This window comes from Bos indicus x Bos taurus, chromosome 13 (genome assembly GCF_003369695.1).
Source record: "Bos indicus x Bos taurus breed Angus x Brahman F1 hybrid chromosome 13, Bos_hybrid_MaternalHap_v2.0, whole genome shotgun sequence".
Classification (NCBI taxonomy): Eukaryota; Metazoa; Chordata; class Mammalia; order Artiodactyla; family Bovidae; genus Bos; species Bos indicus x Bos taurus.
Window position 1 is genome coordinate 56,796,265 of NC_040088.1, and position 23,957 is coordinate 56,820,221.

General features: G+C 38.1%; 1 protein-coding gene across 1 annotated transcript in view; it reads right to left on the reverse strand.

Annotated features, from left to right (window-relative positions):
* Window positions 1-23,957, reverse strand: part of MYO3A (myosin IIIA) — a 170,083-nt gene that overhangs the window by 75,065 nt on the left and 71,061 nt on the right. Inside the window, exons 11-17 of the mRNA XM_027559932.1 lie at window positions 16,275-16,374; window positions 13,909-14,025; window positions 10,508-10,612; window positions 10,317-10,400; window positions 6,901-7,103; window positions 697-795; window positions 484-598 (exon numbers count right to left, since the gene is read on the reverse strand). Of these exons, the coding sequence (XP_027415733.1) occupies window positions 484-598; window positions 697-795; window positions 6,901-7,103; window positions 10,317-10,400; window positions 10,508-10,612; window positions 13,909-14,025; window positions 16,275-16,374 (823 nt within the window). The remainder of the gene's footprint in view (window positions 1-483; window positions 599-696; window positions 796-6,900; window positions 7,104-10,316; window positions 10,401-10,507; window positions 10,613-13,908; window positions 14,026-16,274; window positions 16,375-23,957) is intronic.

The following is a 23,957-nucleotide window of genomic DNA, read 5'->3' on the forward strand; positions in this document are numbered from 1 at the left end:
GTTTCCTTGCGGGTAAAAATTCAGAACATGAAAATATTCTCAAAGTGATTATGGAGAAGGATGCACACCTCTGTGGTTGTATTGAGTCATTAAAATGTACAGTTTTAAATGGCTGACTTGTATGGTATATGAATAACATCTTCATAAAGCTGTAAGAAGAAAACACTGCACTAAAAAAAGTGTGACATGATCACATTTATGTATTTACATAAAATTTTATATATATGCCGGAGAGGTAAATGTATATAAAATAAAAGATTAAGAACAAAACCAAGTTCAATTATATCTCAAGGCCACAGTTTCCTCAAGTATGAGATAAAAATCATAATCATTATTTCATAAGGTCATTTCAGTAATTAAAAAAATTATCCATATAATTCACTGAGCACAATGTCTGGCATGTGGACCACTCTATAAATGCTAACTCTTACCATAAGTGATGACAAAAAGACGCTTAAAAGTTTAAACGTCTTCCATACTCACCTCCATTGTAAAACCGATGACTTTGAAACACTGCTCAATTAATTCATATTGGGATTTATAGAAACTATTATTCGTCATGTCCTGTATTGTTCTGATGTGGTCATTCTGCAGGTATCTGGGGGTGGGGGGGGGGAATCCCAAAGGATAGGTGAGAATCTAAAATTTAGTGAAAAGTAGAAGTATTATTTATAAAAGTTCAAGCTGCTAAGTTACCTGGGAGGCTTGTCTTCTGGCAATTTATAATGGGCTAATTTCTTCTTTTCAGCTAAACCAGTATAGATGTAATAAAAAATATGAAAGTTTTTTTCTCCACTGAAAAGATAAGACATTTTCAGGATGGTGGTTCGTAAGAACACTTATTAATTGCTAAAGTTTTTTGGTGATACAATTATCAGAACAACTGTGAGTGCCATGGAGGGTTTCCTGGAATACTGGATTTTGGCCTTCTGTGGCTGCGACTATCTTTAGTATTTTCAACTACAACTGTCATTGAATTACAGACTCTGCTAAGCGCTTTGTATGAATCATTCAGTACATATTTGTGGGCCCACCAGGCCTTTTCTAGGCATTGGGGATACAGCAGGAGCAAACAGTCAAAATGCCCTGACTTCTTAAAGTTTGCATGCCAGTGGGAACAAAGTAGTAATGAGTAGAGCATGCCAGGTGGTGGTGAGTGCTACATGATCTTAGTCACCTGCCTTAACCCCCTCATTTCACATACAAAGAAACTGACGCTTAGAGGGGATACTAATCTCCCCTCAGGTCACAGAGTTGATGGCCAAACTGGATTTCACCAGGGCTGTTTGATTTCAAAGCCCATGTCATTAACCACCTCTCTACCCTGTCTTTCTGGGGCTCAGTTTTCTCTCTTGCAAGAGAAATCTGTTCCTTATGAATCTCAAGTTCCACAACTCTGCGGTTCTCTGGATAATCAGCATTTCCACGGCTCTATAATAGCACAATTAAGGAATGTGGGTTACAATGAGGCATTGAAGACCTACTGCTCAGAAAAAAAAATTTCTTCCAAACTATGAAAGCTCATGGACAAGGCACCTGGTCACCCAAAAGCTCTGATGGAGATGTACAATGAGATTAATGGTGTTTTCATACCTGCTAACACAGCATCCACTCTGCAGCCCATGGATCAAGAAGTAATGTTGACGTTCAAGTCTTATTATTTAAGAAATATATTTTGTGAGGCTATGCCTACCATAGATAGTGATTCCTTTGATGGATCTGGGTAAAGTCAATTGAAAACCTTCTGGAAAGGACTCACCATTCTAGATTTCATTAGGAACATTCATGACTCATGGGAAGAAGCCAAATATCAAAATTAACAGGAATTTGGAAGAAGTTGATTCTGACCCTCATGGATGATTGAGGGGTTCCAGACTTCAGTGGAGGAAGCAACTGCAGATGTGGTAGAAATAGCAAGAGAATGAGAAGTGGAGCCTGGAGATGTGATGGAGATGTTACAGTCTCAGGATAAAACTGGAATGGCTAGAGAGTTGCTTCTTATGGATGAGCAAAGAAAGTGGTTTCTTAAGATGGAATCTACTGGTGAAGATGCTGTGAAGACTGTTGAAATGACAACAAAAGATTTCGAATATGACATAAAGGGAGTTGATAAAACAGCAACAGGGTTTGAGAGGACTGACTCCAGTGTTGAAAGAAGTTCCACTGTGGGCAAAATGCTGTCAAACAGCATCGCAGGCCGCAGAGGAATCATTCATGAAAGGAACAGTCAATCAAAGAGGCAAACTTCATTGGTAATAAGTTGCCACAGACACCTCAGTCTTCAGCAGCCACCAACTTGATCCATCAGCAGCTATCAATATGGAGGCAAGATCCTCCACCTGACAAAAAATTATAACTGGCTGAAGGAAATCAGCCCTGAATATTCACTGGAAGGACTGATGCTGAAGCCCCAATACTTTGGCCAGCTGATGTGAAGAACTGACTCATTGGAAAATAACCAACGAATGTCGAGAAAGACTGAAGGCAAGAGGAGAAGGGTCAAGAGAGGATGAGATGGTTGGATGGCATCACTGACTCAATGGACATGAGTTTGAGCAAGCTTCAGGAGTTGGTGATGAACAAGGAAGTCTGGTGTGCCACAGTCCATGGGGGTGGCAAAAAATCAGACAGGACTGAATGACTGAACTGAAGGCTTGGATGATGGCTAGCATGTTTTGGCAATAAAACATTTTAAATTAAGATATGTGTATTTTTTTTTAGACATAATGCTATTGCACACATAATAAACTACAACATACTGTAAACATAACTTTTGTATGCACCAACAGACTGAAAAATTCATGTGACTTGCTTTTCTGTGATATTCACCTTATTGCAGTGGGCTGGAACCAAAGCCACAAATATGTCTGAAGTATGCCTGTATTCAATTGAATTTGAGATGAAAGCAGGTTGTTGGAAATGAAAAATATGAACTTGGGACACAGCAAGACACACATCTTCTGCTGTCAATCACATACAGCTATCCATTGAGGCCATGATGTCAGAAGAAATCGCTAAGCCTGAGAATATTCAGAGAAAGAAACACTCCAAGAACAAACTTTTGCTAGGTATACATTTTGGGAATGGATGGATGAATCTAAGTCAGAGAGGAAAAACTCAGAGATAAGTTCAGTCATGAAAGCAAAGACAGGTGAGCGTTTCAAAAAAAGAGGCGTCCACAGGCCCAGATGCTGACCTGAGGATGGCCGCACCCTTTAGAGCTGACTGTGTTCATACCTTCTACGCCTCCAGCCATCATTTGTGGCAGTCACCAGTAACGCTATGATGAACAACTGTGTTGTACACGAGCAAGGTTAGAACAAAACTGAAAGCGCACTTCTGGTCTCTTCTTACCACAAAATAACAAAACTCCTCTAAGACAGGCACAGCATATAATTTAGTTTGCTTTGTTCTAATGAAATCACATTGATTGCTCTATGTGTCATACCTTTAACACGTAAATGACGCGGTACACAATTAGCAGAGTGACTCATAAGTGTAGATACCCACAATTGGTGGTGTTCTTGTTAATTACCAGTTTACATTTACTGAGGACTGTAATTTGATAAGAGCTGGAGATGATATAGGAAATATACTGACCTTCAGTAGATAAACCATTACAGAATTAAAGGAACAGGAAAAAAAGATTACCCATCTCATGGGTATCTCCAAAGATTACCCATCTCATGTCCTGCCTTAACTCATATGATTAGTGATACCCAGGTCAGAATGGCCTGGGAGCAAACCCCAGGCTCAGCAAGTCACCAGATAAGGCAGCTTGAACAATGCAGGTTTGAACTTCCTGGGTCCATTTACATGGATTATATGAATGATGGAAAATTATGTGCAAATTTTTCCAATATAAAAAAAATGTGTGTAGATTATCTTGTGCAAGATGAAGTGGAGAACTTATCTTTACCCAGGCATACAGGGGGTGGTGACAGTTAACATAAAACTAACCATGTGTTACTTTTCTTATTATTTTATCACTCTGCTCTCAAAGAATTACATGACCATGCAGCATGCCTCTCTCTCGTAACTGGAGATATTGCATATCAGCCTATCATCACCAAGTGCTTTTTTTTTTTTTTTTTTACTGTACCAATGTTTCCAATACTGTATGATGAATATGACTGTAATACTGTCTGCCCTAATATTTATAAGATTCTTAAAAAGAATAAGATTCATTCATTAGTATATCAGCTATGCTACTGTGAAGCAATTAGTAAATATGAATTCATTTTTCACGTTATCTTTTCCTTTTTGATGTCCAGTGCTAGGATAACATTGAAAGTATCATCTAAGACAATACTGACATAGGTATTGAGAGATGATTCATCTTGTAAAGAGACAACAGGAACTTCACGGCATCAGTAGATACAGTACAGTACTTTCAATATATTTTCTCTTCCTTATAGTTTTCTTAATAACATTTTCTTTCCTCTAACTTACCTTATTGTAAGACTCAGTACGTATACTTTAACAAAATACACATTAATTGACTGTTTAGGTTATCGTCTGGTTCACAGGAGACTATTACTAGTTACGTTTGGGGAAAGACAAAGTTATTTGTAAATTTTTGACTGCAAGGGCAGTTGGCACCCCTTAACCTCACAGTGTTCAAGGGTCACTGTATTCTCTGGCCTACCCCTATTGTAGACCCACTAAGGCTTCCTCAGGGTCCCCCACAGACACTGAGGGTGGACCACATTCCTTCAGGCAGCAGCTCCCAAGAGGCAGCAACCCTGCACAGTCCTAGGTCTCAGCAGGCTCTGCGGTGTGGCCCCTCCTTCTGCCCTACAGACCCAGGGGTCTGGATGACTTCGCAGCACTGCTAGCCTGTGCGTATCTCACCGTTTATTCTTGGTTTTTCCAGCCTCTCCTTCTGTAAACAGTCCTCTCAGTTAGACCCTTTAAACTGGTTCTTTCCTTTTAGTTCCTGAATGACAGGGTATATCATCTTTTAAAGGACCTACTAAGAATTCTTCTATTACATCTCTGATACTTTCAGTTTTAAACATCATAAAAAAGCTTCTCTAGTATTTAAAAATGAAATTCAAATTAAGTAAAAGAAAAAAATAGATGTAAAAAACCTGGAAAACAGAAAAATTATAAGGCAAATGTTCTTGAATTATAACTGAGATGTATTTCAACCTGGAATACTTTTCTCCAATAAACAATGTAAAACTAAAGTCATTTAGGCCAACTGAAAATAAGCTTACTTTCTTCACAGTATGCCTAAAATATGACCCTAATTGTGCTCTTTTCTAGACTATATGGTGCAACAGTCCAATAAACATGAATGACATTATTTTCAGGAGAGCAAATTTGAAGGTATTTATATTAAATACTTATATTGCATGCCTGCCTAGTCACTCAGTCATGTCAGACTTTCTGTGACCCCATGGACTGTAGCCCTCCAGGCTCCTCTGTTCATGGAATTCTCCAGGCAAGAATATTGGAGTAGGTTGCCATTCCCTTCTCCAAGGGATCTTCCAGACCCAGGGATCTACCTGGGTCTCCTGTTTTGCAGGTAGATTCTTTATTGTTTGAGCCACCAGGGAAGCCCAAATACTTATATTAAAGGCATTTATATTAATTCTATTGTACCTAAATTCCTGGGAATTTAACATACAACACATAACTACAACAATGCAGATAATTCAGTATAAAACCAGCATGTACTACCATGTGAATATAGATAGCTAGTGGGAAGCTGCTGTATAGCACAGGGAGCTGAGTTCAGTGCTCTCTGATGACCGGGTGGGATGGCGGGTGGAAAGGAGACTCAGGAGGGAGGGGACATATGTATACATAAAGCTGATTCACTTCATTGTGAATCAGAATCAGTTTCTGTTGTATTACCAGAAACTAATGCAATGTTGTAAAGCACTTATATTCCAATTAAAAAATAAATTAATTTAAAAAGTAAAAGCAGATAAAATCCATGAGATCTTATCAAAAAAAGAAAAGAAATATGGAAGACTCTAAATTGCCACAACTTTGGAAAAATACCAAGGTACAAATTCAATGCTATTATTACAGTTTTTTCATTAGAATAACAAACAAAGATGGTTTGGGATCATGAAGACAGAAGAGAAGTTTTGTCATTCAGCTACAAACTGCCAAAAGGAACTTGCTCAACCTGAACATACCAGAACATCATGTTGGTGGCTTAATCAGAAGACAAAGAAAAGAACACAACAATAAAACCCCTTCCTGAATCCCTTTTTTCCAGGTAGGGGGGAAGGTCCCTTGTGTATAAACACTGGGAGAATATAATCAACACAAAGATCTATTTATATATACCAGCATTTAAAAGAAAAAAATAAGTTATTTATAATTAAATTTCACATTTGTTTTGTGTAGAGAAGCATATTCTCTTCTACTTAAGAAATCACTCTAATTTATCCTGTTAGTACTTCTATGATGGGCTTAGGCTTTCTATCTGTTTTCATAAATTTAGGTTATTTACTAACTCTTTTAGGGCTTCTCTGGTGGCTCAGTGGTAAAGAAACTGTCTTCCAATGCAAGAGATGTGGGTTTGATCCCTGGATTGGAAGGTCCCCTGGGGAAGGAAATGGCAACCCACTCCAGTATTCTTGCCTGGGAAATCCCATGGACAGAGGAGCCTGGAGGGCTACCATTCATGGGGTCACAAAGAGTCAGAAACAATTTAATGACTAAAGCAACAACTAACTCCACTGGATATAACCCATAAGAGAGTAAGATAGGGCTGAGGGATCTCTGTTTCCAATAGGCAATGCCTCATACATAGCAGACAATGAGCAAACTTTTGTTGAACTTGTGTTACATGAGTAAGACATTTTATTATTAAAACAAAAGCATCATCTTGGCTTACGTTTCCCAGATAATAGGAAATAGGTGATGTGAACTTACCTAGCTTGATGGATAACTCGGGATTTCTCCAGCAGGTATTCAGAGATCTGTGCTCCCACGACAGCTCCAGAAGGGGTAAATTTCATTTCTAAGTATTTTCCAAATCGGCTGGAATTGTCATTTATAATAGTGCAGGCATTACCAAATGCTTCCACCAAATTGTTTACTTGTAAAATCTTCTCTTGCAGGGTTTTGTTATTAGCCTACAGAAAATGTCAAGATGTAAAAAAAAAAAAGTAAAATTTTATTTTTGTATGAAATGAAAAGTCTCTCTGATAAGCACTTTATGTAGATGTAAACATACAAGAACATATTCTTGGTTTGTTGCCAGATGTTACAATCCCATTTTAAAAATTTAAGGTAAAATTACATAGAGTGAGATTCACCCTTTATAGAGTATAGTTCTGAAAGTTTCTACAAACATATGCAATCATATGAATCCCACTACGATTCACATATAGAACAATCCAATAATCTCCAAACTTGTCTCATTACTCTGCAGTCAATCCTTCCCTCCACCCTCAGCCCCCAACAATCACTGACATGCTTCTGTGCCTACAGTTTTAAATTTGCAAGAATGATACAGAAAGTGAACCATATGGTATATAATGTTCTTAATCTGGTTTCTCTGACTTAGCCTAGGAATTTGAGATTTATCCAAACCTCACCCAGTGAGCTTTATTGTTTTGTATCAGGGTTCATTCCTTTCTGGTGCTGAGTAATACTCCACTGAATGGATATACCATTGTTTCTTTATTCATTTCCTAGTTCCCTTGTTTCCTCTTCTTGGAGATTATTAATAAAGCTGCTATAAATTATCTGTAGTTTTTCTGTGTGAACATGGGTTTTTATTTCACTTGACTAAATACCTAGGAGTAGAATTGTTGAGTTGTATAATGAGTATGGTTAGACTTTCTAAGAAGCTTCTGCGCTGTTTTCAAAGTGGCTGTACCATTTTGCATTTTTATCAGCAATGTAAGAGACTTTCATTCAGTTCCTCTACATCCTTATCAGCACTTAGCATCCTTATCAGACTTTTAAAAAATACTTTAGCCATTTTGATGGTATTTCATGGTGGTTTCAATTTGCATTTCCCTAATGACTACTAAAGTAATGTTCAAAATTCTCCAAGCCAGGCTTCAGCAATACGTGAACCGTGAACTTCCAGATGTTCAAGCTGGTTTTAGAAAAGGCAGAGGAACCAGAGACCAAATTGCCAACATCCGACGGATCATCGAAAAAGCAAGAGAGTTCCAGAAAAACATCTATTTCTGCTTTATTGACTATTGACTATGACTGTGTGGATCACAATAAACTGTGGAAAATTCTAAAAGAGATGAGAATGCCAGACCACCTGACCTGCCTCTTGAGAAACCTGTGTGCAGGTCAGGAAGCAACAGTTAGAACTGGACATGGAACAACAGACTGGTTCCAAATACGAAAAGGAGTACGTCAAGGCTGTATATTGTCACCCTGCTTATTTAACTTCTATGCAGAGTACATCATGAGAAATGCTGGGCTGGAAGATGCACAAGCTGGAATCAAGATTGTCGGGAGAAATATCAATAACCTCAGATATGCAGATGACACCACCCTTATGGCAGAAAGTGATGAGATGGCTGGATGGCATCACCAACTCGATGGACATGAGTCTGAGTGAACTCCGGGAGTTGGTGATGGACAGGAAGGCCTGGCGTGCTGTGATTCATGGGGTCGCAAAGAGTTGGACATGACTGAGCGACTGAACTGAACTGAACTGAATGACTACTGGGTTGATCATCCTATTTTCATTTGCTTTTGGCCACTTACACACATCTTTGGTAAAATGGCTAGTCATTTTTTTGTTCCTTTTTTGTTATTTGATCTCTTACTTTGGAATTTTTAAGAGTTTTTAAATATATATTCTGAATACAAGTCTTTTATTAGATAAGTGACTTGCAGATAGTTTCTCTGAGTCTATAACTTATATTTCATTTTCTTAACAATGTCATTCAGAGAACAGGATGTTTCTCATTTTAGTGAAATCAAATTTACCCATTATGGATTAAGCTTTTTATGTTGCATCTAACAACTCTGCCTAACCCTGAAGAACAAAGTTAACTGACAATTTTCTTCTAGAAATTTTAGTTTTTGGTTTAATTATTTGTCATTAACTGATCTTTGCACTTTTGTTGCAAATCAATAAGCCACACATGCAGATTCAGTTCAGTTGCTCAGTCGTGTCCAATTCTTTGTGACTCCATGGACATGGACTCCAGCATGCCAGGCTTCCCTGTCTGACACCAACTCCCAGAGTTTGCTCCAACTCATGTCCATTGAACTGGTGGTGCCATCCAACCACCTCATCCTCTGTTGTCCCCTTCTCCTCCTGCCTTCACTCTTTCCCAGCATCAGGGTCTTTTACAGTGAGTCAGTTCTTCACATCAGGTGGCCAAAGTATTGGAGCTTCAGCAATACTTATACAGTACTGTGCAGATTACTTTATTCCTTTGATCTGTCTGCCATCTTTTCTTCAATAACACACTGTTCTGACTGTTACAGCTTTATAGGGAGTCTTGAAATCAGGTAGTATTTGTTAATCCTCCAACTTTGTTCTTTTTCAAAACTGATTATTACAGTTCCTTTGCCTTTTCCACATAAATGTTTGATTCAACTCCTCAGTTTCTAAAATATAAAATCCTGCTGAGATTTTTACTGTAAACGACAGTGAATCTACAGATCAATTTGTAGAGAACTGATATCTTAATAATATTGAATCTTTTAATCCATGAACATGTCATGCTGCTGCTGCTGCTAAGTCACTTCAGTCGTGTCTGACTCCATGCGACCCCATAGATGGCAGCCCACCAGGCTCCCCCATCCCTGGGATTCTCCAGGCAAGAACACTGGAGTGGGTTGCCATATCTCTCCTATTATTCAGGTCCTCTTTGATTTCTTTTATCAACTTTTTCTATTTTTCAGCATACAAATCTTGCACATGGTTTGTAAGATATAGATTTAAATAGTTCATGCTTTTATGGTGCTAATATAAATTTAAATTTATATATTTAAATTTATAACTGATCAGTTTTGGTATGTATAATTAATTTCTGTATATTGACTCCCCTTCAACTTGCTAGTAACAAAAGAAGAGGAAATAAAGTATTCAGTGAATATATTAGGGCCAGAAAGAGAGAAAATTACATTTATAAAGCCTTGTCTACTAAGAGTGAGAAAAGTTAGAATTTGCTCAAAACAAAAGCATACGCTTCTTATACTTTTTGTTATATTTTACACTCGCAAAGGACAACAAATGTATTATAATTTCTGGGCATTATTAAATGTGGTAGTTCATGGATATTAACTTCATCAATTAAATTTAATTCTGAAATATAACAAATATCTCAGTTAGGATAGAGAAAGAAAGTAAACTATACCTTTCCAAGCACTGTCAGCTGCTGAACTAAGAGATGAGCACTTTCAGTTTTTCCAGCACCACTTTCTCCAGAGATAACAATGCACTGTGCAGTGAGAAAAGGGACCGGTAAGAACACTTTATCCTCACAATATTCAATGGACAGTCAAGAAACTAAGAGGAGAATTTCTAAGAATGTGAGCTTCTCCTTACCTGATCTGAACTGTATGTTACCATAGACTGGTATCCTAAGTCAGCCATGGCAAAAATGTGAGGAGGATTGGCAGTTCTCTTTGCTCCAATATATAACTTGGAATGCTAGAAGTTAAAAAGAACATGTGTTGTAGGGCTTTGGTTTCTGTTTAAATCCTATTTATTTACAGATAGAGCACTAATTTTTAAAGAAACAGATCCATCAAACACCTGCAAAGCATTACTAAACCACCAAAACATTAATACATATTACATATACATATACATGCATAAATCATGCACAACTATGTAAAATAAAAGTTTGATATAAAACAACAGGGAAAAATGACATGATATAATATGACATAACGTGGTCAGTGGTATTTAAATGAAGACTCTTTTGGAAGCGAATACCACTTCCAAAACAGAACTTAAAGTTTCCAAATACTATAATTTATTTTATCTATTTTTAAACTTTTCTTTTGGCCATGCGGCATGTGGTATCTTAGTTACCCTACCAGTCATCAAACCTTTGCTCCCTGCACTGGAAGTACAGAGTCTCAACCATTGTACCACCAAGGAAGTCCCTATAATTTCTTTAGATAAGCAATTTATAAATAAGACAACTAGTTATCATGTCATTAACTATTTCTTAGATACAATAATGTCTGACACACAAGTACTACTTTTTTCTTTTCATATCATTTATCAATAACACACTTTTTCATTTGATTTGCCCAAGATTCCATAGTTAATTTATAGCAGACTATGCACTCAAGCCCAAATCTAAAACTTTTGTCAATGTTCAATATGCATTATTCTTCTAACTCTTAAAATGGTAGAGACTGAGAGAATTATATATTTTCACATGAAAAATTATATTAAGCACAGTATAAAAATATTATAGAGTACTACACAAATAACTAAAAGAGTATGGACCCAACTAAAAATACAACACACAAAATAAATAATAAAAAACCTAGCTTAACTCCAGAATATTAATCTATATTTAAACATTAGGGGCTGAATATTAGATAAATATATACTTAAATTCATAAAATATATCACCTGATATTAAAAATCAAAGATTGATGTACCCCATCAATGTACCCCAATGTTCATTATAGCACTACTTACAATAGCTAGAATATTGAAGCAACCTAGATGTCCATTGGCAGATAAATGGATAAAGAAGCTGTGGTATATATATATATATATATATATATATATATACACACACACACACACACACACTGGAATATTACTCAGCCATAAAAAGGAATGCATTTGAATCAGTTCTAATGAGGTGGACGAACCTAGAGCCTATCATACAGAATGAAGTAAGTCAGAAAGAGAAAGATAAATATCATATCCTAACACAGATATATGGAATCCAGAAAGATGGTACTGATGAATTTATTTGCAGGGCAGCAATGGAGAAAGAGACATAGAGAACAGACTTATGACTTACAGACTTATAAGTCTTAAGGGAGGACTTATCAGACTTATAGGGAGTGGGGAAGGAAGAAGGTGAGATGTATGAAGAGAGTAACATGGAAACACATTACCATATGTAACATAGACAGCCAATGGGAATTTGCTGTTATGTCTCAGGGAACTCAAATAAGCGCTCTGTAACAGAATACTCTTGAGAATCCCTTGAACTGCAAGAAGATCCAACCAGTCCATCCTAAAGGAGATCAGTCCTGGGTGTTCACTGGAAGGACTGATGTTGAAGCTGAAACTCCAATACTTTGGCCACCTCATGTAAAGAACTGACTCATTGGAAAAGACCTTAATGCTGGGAAGGATTGCGGGCAGCAGGAGAAGGGGACGACAGAGGATGAGATGGCTGGATGGCATCACTGACTCGATGGACATGGGTTTGGGTAGACTCCGGGAGTTGGTGATGGACAGGGAGGCCTGGCATGCTGCAATTCATGGGGTTGCAAAGAGTCGGACACGATTGAGCGACTGAACTGAACTGAACTGAACAACCTAGGGAGGTGGGATGGTGAGGGAGATGGGAGAGAGGTTCAAGAGGGAGGGGGCATTATGGCTGATTCATGTTGATATTGGGCAGAAAACAACAAAATTCTGTAAAGCAATTGACCTTCAATTAAAAAATAAATTAATTTTTAAAAATCAACCCATATGTCAAAAGGAATTTTTAAACTCATAATGCTGAGTTTACAGCCACTAAGCATATAGTACCTATATATACAATGTAATTTTACTTTTGATTCTCTCATACTTGATAGACATTAAGTCTATACATTTTAGGCATCTGTTTATTGATATGATACCTAGTGTGAACCAGTTACCAATTACCGATAACTGGAAAGAAATAACATATCTTGCACAAAGACCACAAACTGCATCCAGATATATTTGTCTTCTCTAATTCTATATTTTAACAATAATTATTTAACTACTGGGCTTCCCAACTGATTTGGCCACCTGATGTGAAGAACTGACTCATTGGAAAAGACCCTGATGCTGGGAAAGATTGAAGGCAGGAGGATAAGGGGATGACAGAGGATGAGATGGTTGGATGGCATCACCAACTCAATGGACATGAGTTTGAGCAGCTCCAGGAGTTGGTGATGGACAGGGAAGCCTGGCGTGCTGCAGTCCATGGAGTCACAAACAGTTGGACATGACTGAGAGACTGAACTGAACTGAACTGGGCTTCCCAGGTGGCACTGGTGGTAAAGAACCTGCCTGCCAGTGCAGGAGACTTAAGAGACCTGGGTTCGATCCCTGGGTCAGGAAGATTCCCTGGAGTAGGAAACAACAATCCATTCCAGTGTTCCTCCCTAGAGAATCCCATGGACAGAGGAGCCTGGTGGGCTACAGTTCATGGGGTCGCTAAGAGTCAGACATGACTGAAGCGACTTAGAACAGCACATTTAACTATTATTTATTTATCGGTGCTGCAGGGGCTGCTGAGAGCTATTTTCTGTCCAGAACCATGTGTATGTGGCCACTACTCAAAGGTTCTAAAAAATTTTTGAAATTTGAACCTGCAGCTATTTTGGTCATTGTTGTGATCAATGATTTCTTTGGCTACTCAGCACAACATGTAGGATATTAGTTGCCCGCTCAGGGATCAAACCCATACTCCCTGCAGGGGAAATGCAGAGTCTTAACCACTGACCACCAGGAAAATCCCTTAACTGTTTATTTAAAGGACTAGATAAAATTTTATTTAGCATCATTTGGTGGTGGTTTAGTCACTGTCATGTCTGACTCTTGCAACCCCATGGGCTGTAGCCCGCCAGGATCCTCTGTCCATGGGGTTCTCCAGGCAAGAATACTGGAATGGGTTGCCATTTCCTTGTCCATCATTTAAATTAATTTAAATATCTAAAGAATATAATTTTTGTACAAAGTAAGAAAATACAAGTCACATCACATACCTCTGCCGAATAAATATCCAGACTCTGAAATGGGTTAAGAGCAATGAGTATGTCTCCCACATACATGTAGATCTGATCTCTGGAGTAACACTTCTCAAGTTGCTCTGCGACTGTATTCTATAATGAAATAAAAATAATTCCTTTCTCTTAAAAAATCATTGATGGTCAATGATCATTTTTAAAATAAATGATGATAAATAAAACATCTGGAATCTGGAATAGGATCAAAAAGAAACAGATCTATTAAGAGTAAGAAGTATAACATCAGGTCATGAACTATCTTATCCTTTGATGGATATTTTCTTTTCTTTAAAAAGCCATAGAGGAATGTCACTGCAACCTATGTTTTCCATAGAACACATTAAGTTACAGGGATTATATATACACAATGGTTTCAAGGAAATAAGTAAATGCAGTAGATGAAGTAAAGAGAAAGAACACTACAATAGGGAAGGGAAGATACAGTGAATGTGATCTGACTCCAAATCAAGGTTAGTCAAGGGCTCTGTGGAATGTCTTGGTCCTTCACTAAAACATTTGGCTTTAAGACAGAGTAAAAAGTATAGAGAAGTAACTTCCACTGTTGATAAATCCTATGAGTATACAGAATCAATTTTAATAGTGCCAGGAATCATCATTTATAGTATATAACACAAAAACAAAAGCTCTTACATACTCCGGTCAAAAAAGAGAGACACACACAAAAAATACAGTTAATAGAAACAAACCCAGTGTCCAACATGTAGGTTGGCCATATGATTAGCAAAGTCTTCTTTATAATCCACAAGCCTAGGAATTCACATCATTGGAAACTGTGATACACAAAGATTCATAAAGGTGTTGTCAAATCCCTGACTTGCAATCACTATTTGATTATGAGATGTTTGACGTTCTGAAGAGAGATTGTTCTGATGAAGTACTTGAGTTGTTTATGCAACCCTAAATTTACCAAATGACTATGGATGTGAGAGTTGGACTATAAAGAAAGCTGAGTGCCAAAGAATTGATGCTTTTGAACTGTGGTGTTAGAGAAGACTCTTGAGAGTCCCTTGGACTGCAAGGAGATCCAACCAGTCCATACTAAAGGAGATCAGTCCTGGGTGTTCATTGGAAGGACTGATGAAGCTGAAACTCCAAACCTTTGGCCACCTGATGTGAAGAGCTGACTCATTTGAAAAGACTGTGATGCTGGGAAAGATTGAGGGCAGGAGGAGAAGGGGATGACAGAGGATGAGATGGTTAGATGGCATCACCGACTCAATGAACATAGGTTTGGGTAGACTCTGAGAGTTGGTGATGGACAGGGAGGCCTGGCATGCTGGTGGTTCATGGAGTCGCAAAGAGTCAGACACGACTGAGCAACTGAACTGAACTGTACTTCTGTTCAGAAAATGCCTCCTGATTTCTTGCATTTTTAAGCAAAATGCTCAGGTATGCCTCAGAAGTATTAAAAAATAAAAATCTGTGGATCAGGCAGGATAGTGAATCCAACCTTTTACTGAAAAGGATTCTTTTATTTTTCTAATGATGTGATTAAATGAAAGGAAAGAAGATAAGGAAAAAGAGGCTGAGACCATAATTTACTGGTTTGGACTTGCACCTTCACAAGAGATGTGTGAAACATTTCTGAGGTCACTGGGACAAGGAGTTTCAAGCAAAATTCATTTCCTAAAAGGTGGACTCTGATCCCATGAGGGGTCCACAGACCATGGTAAAGATGGGCTCTTGAGGTATCTAAGAGGCTTTGGGTCCTGCCATTGAGTGTGAAACAGAAGAGAGAAAGGAAGGATTATGCCAGATGGTGTAAAGAAAAAAAAAGTTTAAGTCACTCAGTTGTGTCCAATTCTATGTGATCTCATGGACTGTAGTCCACTCCTCTGTCCATGGAATTTTCCAGGCAGAATACTGGAGTGGACAGTCATTCCCTTCTCCAAGGGATCTTCCCGACTCAGGGACCGAACTCGGATCTCCTGCATTGCAGAAGATTCTTTATCATCTGAGCCATCAGAGAAGTCAGATGGTGGGGTAAAAGGCAAGTGGTTTTCTGACTATAGTAAATCATTCTTTTGAGACTCCCGAAGAAAACTCAGGGGAAGAACAGGACAATGATCTAAGCAACTCAAGCTTGTGGGAACTAGCATCTTTGTGATTTGAGTATAAAACACAAGAAAAAGTTGACACCAGGCTGGGGCAATCTGGAAATGTGAGTTATGCACAGAAAAACTGAGGACAAGAGAGATGATCAGGAAACTAAAAGATAAAGAAAGCATGAAACCTACAGATGCCATTCAAAGAACCTCCTGCTCAAATCACTTCTATAAATTTTTAAAAATAGATAGAAGGCTTAATTAAACTGAGTTTCTTACCTCATCCAGAACTTCCAGGGTTGCTAAATCATCTACATCCTTGAGACTGGAAATTAAAGGTTTGCTGAAGTTACTTTTCTTGGTGTAAAGACGTTCATGTCTGAGGAACAATGAAAAGGAAAGCCTTTCTGATTTGAGAACTTATTACTGATCACACTAAAGTCAAATTTAGATACTAGGAGACTGAAAAACCTCCATAAAGCTTATTTACTTAAATTTGACAGTAACAACTTACCAGAAAACAGCCTCATGTATTTTATGTTTTCTCCTCTCCACTGGGAAAAGGCAACATGTCAAACTTACTTCATGGATGATCAGAGGAGTTCATTATTCACATCAAGAGCTATCCTATATATTTTTATTTAATTTATTGGCTGCATTGCACAGCATGTGGGATCTTAGTTCCCTGACCGGGGATCAAACTTGCCTGTGCCTCCCACATTGGAAGCACAGTCTTAACTGCTTCCATTGGAAGCACTGTCTTAACCACTGGACATCCAGGAAAGTCCCTATCCTACATGTAATATTCTTTAACGTTTCCTCTAAATTGCAATGTGTGATTTAATCTGTTACAAAGTGATGAGTTCGGGAGATTTGCATTCATTAGATTTCCAGTTTTGTCTGAGGTAGTGTTAGGTCACTGGTGGTCAAGAAATGATCATTTGAAAAATTATTGCTCAGCAGAATTTAAGGGAAATACAAAATAAGCCATACTGCAGACTTTCAAAAGGTAAAATGCATATATATAGAAGATTGAGTTCAGGTACGAGTACGTCTATTTTCAAAGTGAAACATTTCAGCAATTCTGATAACGGCATAAAGATCTGGATTTGACATGAGGTCTGGAGACGTTGCTGAGGTAAACCCATGGGTCTCTTTTAATTTTTCTAGACATGAAAGCATCATCCACTTATTTAGAGTGGAACTATATTTTCAGTATTTTTGGACAGATTGTTAAGCATTTGAATTTGCTTAACAGTAAAAGGGGAAGGAATATGTAGATTATGAAGGATAGTAAGAACCATACCATTTCTTCACCAAACTATACTGGTTTCTCAGAGAATCAGAGCTTCCCTCATAGTTCAGTTGGTAAAGAATCTGCCTGCAATGCAGGGACCTGGGTTCAATTCCTGGGTCAGGAAGATCCTCTGGAGAAGGAAATGGCAACCCACTCCAGTATTCTTGCCTGGAGAATCCCATGGACAGAGGAGCCTAGCAGGCTACAGCCTACGGGGTTGTAAGAGTCAGATAGGACTTAGCAACTAAACCACCACCACCACCAGAGAATTAAGCCATTATTGATCATGGTCCCCCCTCTATCTATGGCCAGCTGCCCATTCTGTGCACTAGATTCCATCTCCTCTCACTCACTCAAAGTCATCACTCTCGATGGGTCCTCTTTTACCTTTCTTGTGGTTGTTGTTTAGTCACTATATCATGTCCAACTCTTTCATGACCCATGGACTGTAGCCCGCCAGGCTCCTCTGTCCATGGAATTTTCCAGGCAAGAATATTGGAATGGGTTGCCATTTCCTTCTCCAGGGGAATCTTCTGTAGTATAACTTAAAAATTCCTTGGTATGGAATTTATGGACCTTCAGAGGCTTGTTGAAACCTTTCCCGCATATAGAATATTCCCTAAGATGCCCCATATTTTCAAGATCCTGTGCTTTGTTCATTTTGTTTCCTCTGCCTGGAATAAATTTCCTTCCATGTCTGGCAAAATTCTATCTATCATGCAAAGTCAGGCTCAAATATCACCCTTGCTGTTAAGCTGTTGTAGGATTTTCCAGTGAAAATGCATCACTGAGAAGAAATAGGTATATTCCCCTTCTTGCCAGACTGGGAGAAACTTGTGGGCAGAAACCAAGTATGGCATCAAAAATACGAAAGTGTAAACATACATTTGGTGGCCTGAGTTGCAATGTTGAGCCCCATGGAACCGGCGGGTGTGCAAATGATAGTACCACTTAATGACCAGTCCTGCATCCTTCCCTGTTGATTCACATCCCAGTTCTGAGAAGTCGTTGAACAGAAAAGTCAGCTTAGGCACCAAAACTTATCTGACTTACCACCTTTCTCACCTTTTGCCCCAATGCACACAATATTCACAGAATTTGATATGGTGATTCAGTTTTAATGGAAACTTTTACCTGAGAGTGGGGAGGCTGGCAGGCTGATATCTGATGGGGAAAGGGGGGAAAGGCATGCCTGAGACCTGGACTCAGGGATAGGCCATGCAGCTAAAACAGAGGGAGAGACAGTGGTCCAGGGTGAGGCAGGACTCCAGGCACCACGGGAAGCCAATGGAATATTTTAATCAAAGGGCAGAGTATGGAAACAATAGGGTAGAGTAGCATGTTTTCATAAAGAAAAAAAATTATTTAACTATATTTCAGAAATATACATTATCACTAGGTTAAAAAAAAGCTAACAAAAGTCAAAATTCTAGTAGTGAATGTAATGTAGGGTCATCTATTCTAAGAACTTATTATATGATAAATGTGGCATTTCAAATTAGTAGAGAAAGAAAAAAATTCAAGAAATTATGCTAGAACAGCTGGTTAAAATTTTTGGAATCATGTATTTACTTTAAGAAAAAATTAATTCCAGATGGATTTAAACTTACATATTTTAAAATGTCACCATAAAAGTTCTAGGAGAAGATGCAAAAGAACAGTTGTGTAATAATGCAGTAAGAATGGAATTTGTAAGTATGAAAAGACAAAAAAAATAGAATTAAAAATGGAAGAGATTTGACAAGATAATTTTAACAAGTATAATAAAAACACAAATTTAAAAATTGGGGGAAAGATTTACAATATGTAGAATGGACAAAGAATTAATAAATCTAATATATCAAGAACTCTTAAAACTCAAAGAACAAACACTGAATATGAGACACCATGAGATATTAGAAGAGCGATCTTGTACTGAACACACAAATTTTAGGCTTATTTACTTTAATTTGGGAAGATAAATTTATTATTATCATCACTTTCTAAAAAGATATTATCACCAAAAAGTGTTGGAAGCTAATAACTTTACCTAGTCCAGTAATATTAAAATAACTGAATAGGGACTTCCCAGGTGGCCCAGTGGTTAAGACTTTGCCTTTCAATGCAGGGGCTATGGGTTTGATCCCTGGTTGGGGAGTAAGGGACTTCCCAGGTGGCTCAGTAGGTAAAGAGCCATGCAATGCAGGAGACACGGATTTGATTCCTGGGTCAAGAAGATCCCCTGGAGGAGGGCATGGCAACCCACTCCAGTATTCTTGCCTGATGAATCCCATGGGCAGAGGAGCCTGGCAGGCTACAGTCCATGGGATCACAAGCAGTTTGACACAACTGGAGTGACTGAGCATGCACACAGGGGAAGCTAAGATCCCACACACCTTGTGGCCAAAAACCAAAACATAAAATGGAAGCAATACTGTAACAAATTCAATAAAGACTTTTAAGAAATGGTCCATAACAGAAAGTTTTTAAAATTTTAAAAACAAAAATAGCTGAATCATATCTTTGTTGCCTTCCAGGCCTGGAATTCTCTATCAAATGAAGTTGGTGAATTGATAGGCATACTATGGAGCATATGGGTGACTGCTTCATTCTGAAGAGAAAATACAAAGCCATTTTCATGACTTTGAAAATCTAGGTTTTTACCATTTGTAAGGACTTCATTGGGGGAGCTGAAAGATGGTTTGGCCCTATTCTAGAGCATAACTCTTTTATTTATATTTTTTCCAGTCGAAGGGTAGAGGAGCCACGGTACATGAGGCATGGCCAACCAGGTAGCAATAACAGCCAGAAAGCCAGGGAGGAACAGAGACTGACTGATAAACTGTTAACACTGAACTGAATTCTGAGGTGGTTATATAATCAAAAGTTATTTGTGAAGTTATATAAATCCTTTCCTTTGTTTACATCGTAGTATTAATGATACCAATGTTACAGTTAAGAGGCTGGGCTCTAGAATCTGAATGCTGAGATCAAATTACAAAAGACTGTGAGGATAAACAAAATGGATTATGTCTTATGAAACTTTCATTTAGAATGGGCATATGGAAATGCTTTATATATAATTGCTATTATTATTCCAACTGTGGCCCTACCACTTATTGGCCATGTGGCACTGGGCAAGGAACTTACTCTGCTTTTTCAGAAATAAAATGGAAATAATAATGACTTATTTCACACAGATATTAAAAGATTAAATGACAGAATAAATGTAACGTGATTCATACAGTGCCTGCTTTGGTTAATAAATTTTAATTATTTTATTTTTCCATTTGTGGTCATATTCTGACCCCTCACTGTCTTTATGCTTAATATTATATTTCCTTTATTTTATATTTAATATTTACTTCTAAGTTATATTGAATTATAACTTTTAATTTAAGTTATATTTAATTTCTATTTCTACTAGTTTTGTATTTAGTTGTTTTCACTCTTTTTGTCCCAGAGGTGACCCTCTACCCTCTCCAAACATGAATGGTAAAAACACAGTACTAAAATCAGCATGAACTGAGTAGAGAGTGAGAAAATGTGGCCCCAGTCCTTGCTGATGAAGGATTCATGAACATCATTGCTTCTAAAGGACTTCATCATATTAACGATTAAATCCTACATCTATCCTGATGGTAGTATCTCACAGGAATTAGGCATTATATCAGCAAACAACTCTTCCTTTGTTTCTCTCCCTGGGTCACTGCAGTGCTCAGACTCTAACAGTAACAGGTGCTGGAGGAAGGTGGTGGAAAGGCACTCGTCGGTGTCTGCATACTCCAGCATACTCCACCCACCACCACCCCCAACCCCATCTCCCACTGCTTGGAGGTTCGGCACTGCTGGCGCTGAGGTCAGCTTAACTACAGAAGCCTCCTGGCCACTGGGACTGCCTATTTATATTTCTCCCATGTCTGTATATCTGTACCACCAGTGACCACTGGACACAGCCATCACTGTGGATGTGAAAGCTCCATCACTGCTCCAGAAAGCACGGTTGGGTCTTAAACATAATAGAGACAATGGGGCCAAAAAAAAAAAAAAAGGCAGTTTATAGCTGTGACAACAAAGTAGCACAAGTGAAGGACTCACACTTATACTCTCTCAAGTGGCATGATTAGTTGAATCAACAATATTATCTTAATATTTTAAAAGTTACACAATGGACCACATCATAAGGTATAAAACTGAGAAAAGACACTAAATTATATTCAGTCCAATTCTCTTTCATTTTTTTAGTATTTCTTTAAAAATTGTTTTATTATTCTTATTTTTATTTATTTTTTATTTTTGGCCATACCTCGCTGCATGTGTGATCCTAGCTCCCCCACCAGGCATCAAACTCGCATCCCCTGTGTGGGAAGCACCTAGTTTTAACCACTGGACCACCTGGGAAATCCCCCCTTTAATTTTAAGAATTGTGAAAAGGGAGGTCAGCAAGGGATCAATATGAGATCCCCATGCCTGCTCTGATTTGTCAGACTTTCCCCCACCCCAAACACACATACATACACACAAAATATGGTAGAGCCTTAAACTGTACATTTCAACATCTACTACTGCATTCATTCAACAAAATATTTAAATTTCTGGAGCATCTATTATGTTTCAGGCACGGTTCAGAGCTGGGATAAAGCTATGAAGACAGATACTCATATGGAAAACACATTTTAAACACCTAAAATAGTAGCTGGAACATATTAAGTACTCAATATATGTGCAGTATGAATAAATGAATGATAATTATTTGTCAAAGGAAACTGTCCAATCTTCATCATTACCCTATCTTTCAAGATACTTCTACACTTTTTACATTTTGCTTTTGCCTTCATTTTATAGAATTAATTTGCATTCTTGTTACTTTATTAAAGATTTAATTTCTGTAAGACTTGGAGAAAGCAAAGTCAGCATCCTTCCAATAAGATTTTTGTCCTCTTGTGAAAAGAGCATTCTTCCAATAAGATTTTTGTCTTCTTGTGAAAAGTACAGCTTGTTAACCAGATTATATTTCTCATTTACTCTGTATGACTGGGGAGACATAGCTTCAAACTACAAATATTTCCTTTCTATGTTGTCAAAAGGTCAGAAATACCCTCAGGGGTGGTTAGTATAGCTTCACTTGTATTTCAGTTCTACACACTGAAAAAAAGAAACAACTCTTGCTGCTGCATGTTAAATTTTTATCCTTACTATTCAGTTGTACTATTGTAATGCCACAGCTTTATTTGCTTTTACTTTGGTAAAATATTGTCTTGTAAATATCAAGCTCTATCTTCTAAGGTGATTCAGGAGCCACTGGGATAGTACAGAAATCCTTTGTTAAACAGAAATCTAATCAACACTTTTGTTTTAATGTCCTTAGACATCTTTAAACTCCACTAACAAAGTCACAACTGGTAACACCCATGGGCATACAGGCTCTCACCAGTGTGCCCTGAAAGACTAGTTTTTATCGATCTTCAGTTTGACCCTTTTGGCCAATTGTGCAGTTTTGAAATGATGCTGAGGAAGAAGTACACCCCAGCTGGACGAGCCAGAAGAGCAGATCAGCTTTGGCGATGACTGGAGTGACAGATGTCATCAGTACCCAGCTCTAAGACACTTTCGATGGCCCTGTTCATTCACACAGCCCTTCCTCTTTTGTACATAATTATCTGGAGGCCGAAGAAAAATGTTCCACTGAGAAATAATGTCTGTTTCTGCTGTAAGTGTGACTCCTGTGCCATTATTTTAGAGTGACCTGGTTTTAGATGTTGACATGAAACTGACATCTGTGTTTGCCAAGAATGTTTGGTGATTCCCCCATCTGCCAAGTTCCTGACAGCTTTCTTCTCCTCATGCTTAGCTTACAGACAACCAAAAGCAGAGATGGTTTCTGTAAGTAGGATCTTGTTGTAAAGATGGGGTAGCACAATTCCTTCAATGTATAGAGTTAAGTAGCTGTAGGAAAAACATCAGTACAGCAAAGTGATCTGGTTCCAACAAACACAGGGACTTCCCTGGTGGTCTAGAGGCTAAGACTCCATGCCCCCAATGCAGGAGACCTGGGTTCAATCCCTTGTTGGGGAACTAGGTTCTCCATGCTGCAACCAAGAGCTTAAGTGCAGCAACTAAGACCCAGCACAGCCAAATAAATATTAATAAATAAATACTCGAAAAAAAAACAAGAACAAACACAGCTGATGAGTTGCATGCAGTCTGACTTTCTAAGGAATGATAGCATGAAGGGTCAGGGAGAGTGTACGATTATCTTTATCACGTTCATTTTTACAAGTATATAAAATATTCTTAGCTTTTTAAAAAAACTGAAAAATACCAAAAAAGGTATAAGAAAATAAATCACCTGTAACTGTATCCCCAAGAGATAACCACTGGTGACATTTTGATATCGCCTTTCATTCTTTTTCACACGCTCATAATTCTTAAACAACTCGACAGGATCTCATCTTGGTGTCCTCTTACCCTCACAGCCTGCTCTCTGGTGCCAAGGATGCATGTCCCTGCTCTGGGCAAAGGCCAGCTGTTTCGCTGGTACACCTGCTTGCTCTTCGGTGGCATCAACCTTTCCCTCTATCAGTGTACAAAGTTCTCTAGTATCTCTTATCTTTAAAAAAAAAAAAAAAAAACCTCTCTGATCCTCAGTGCCTTCCAGCTACTGCCCTGTCTCTCCCCTTTTACAG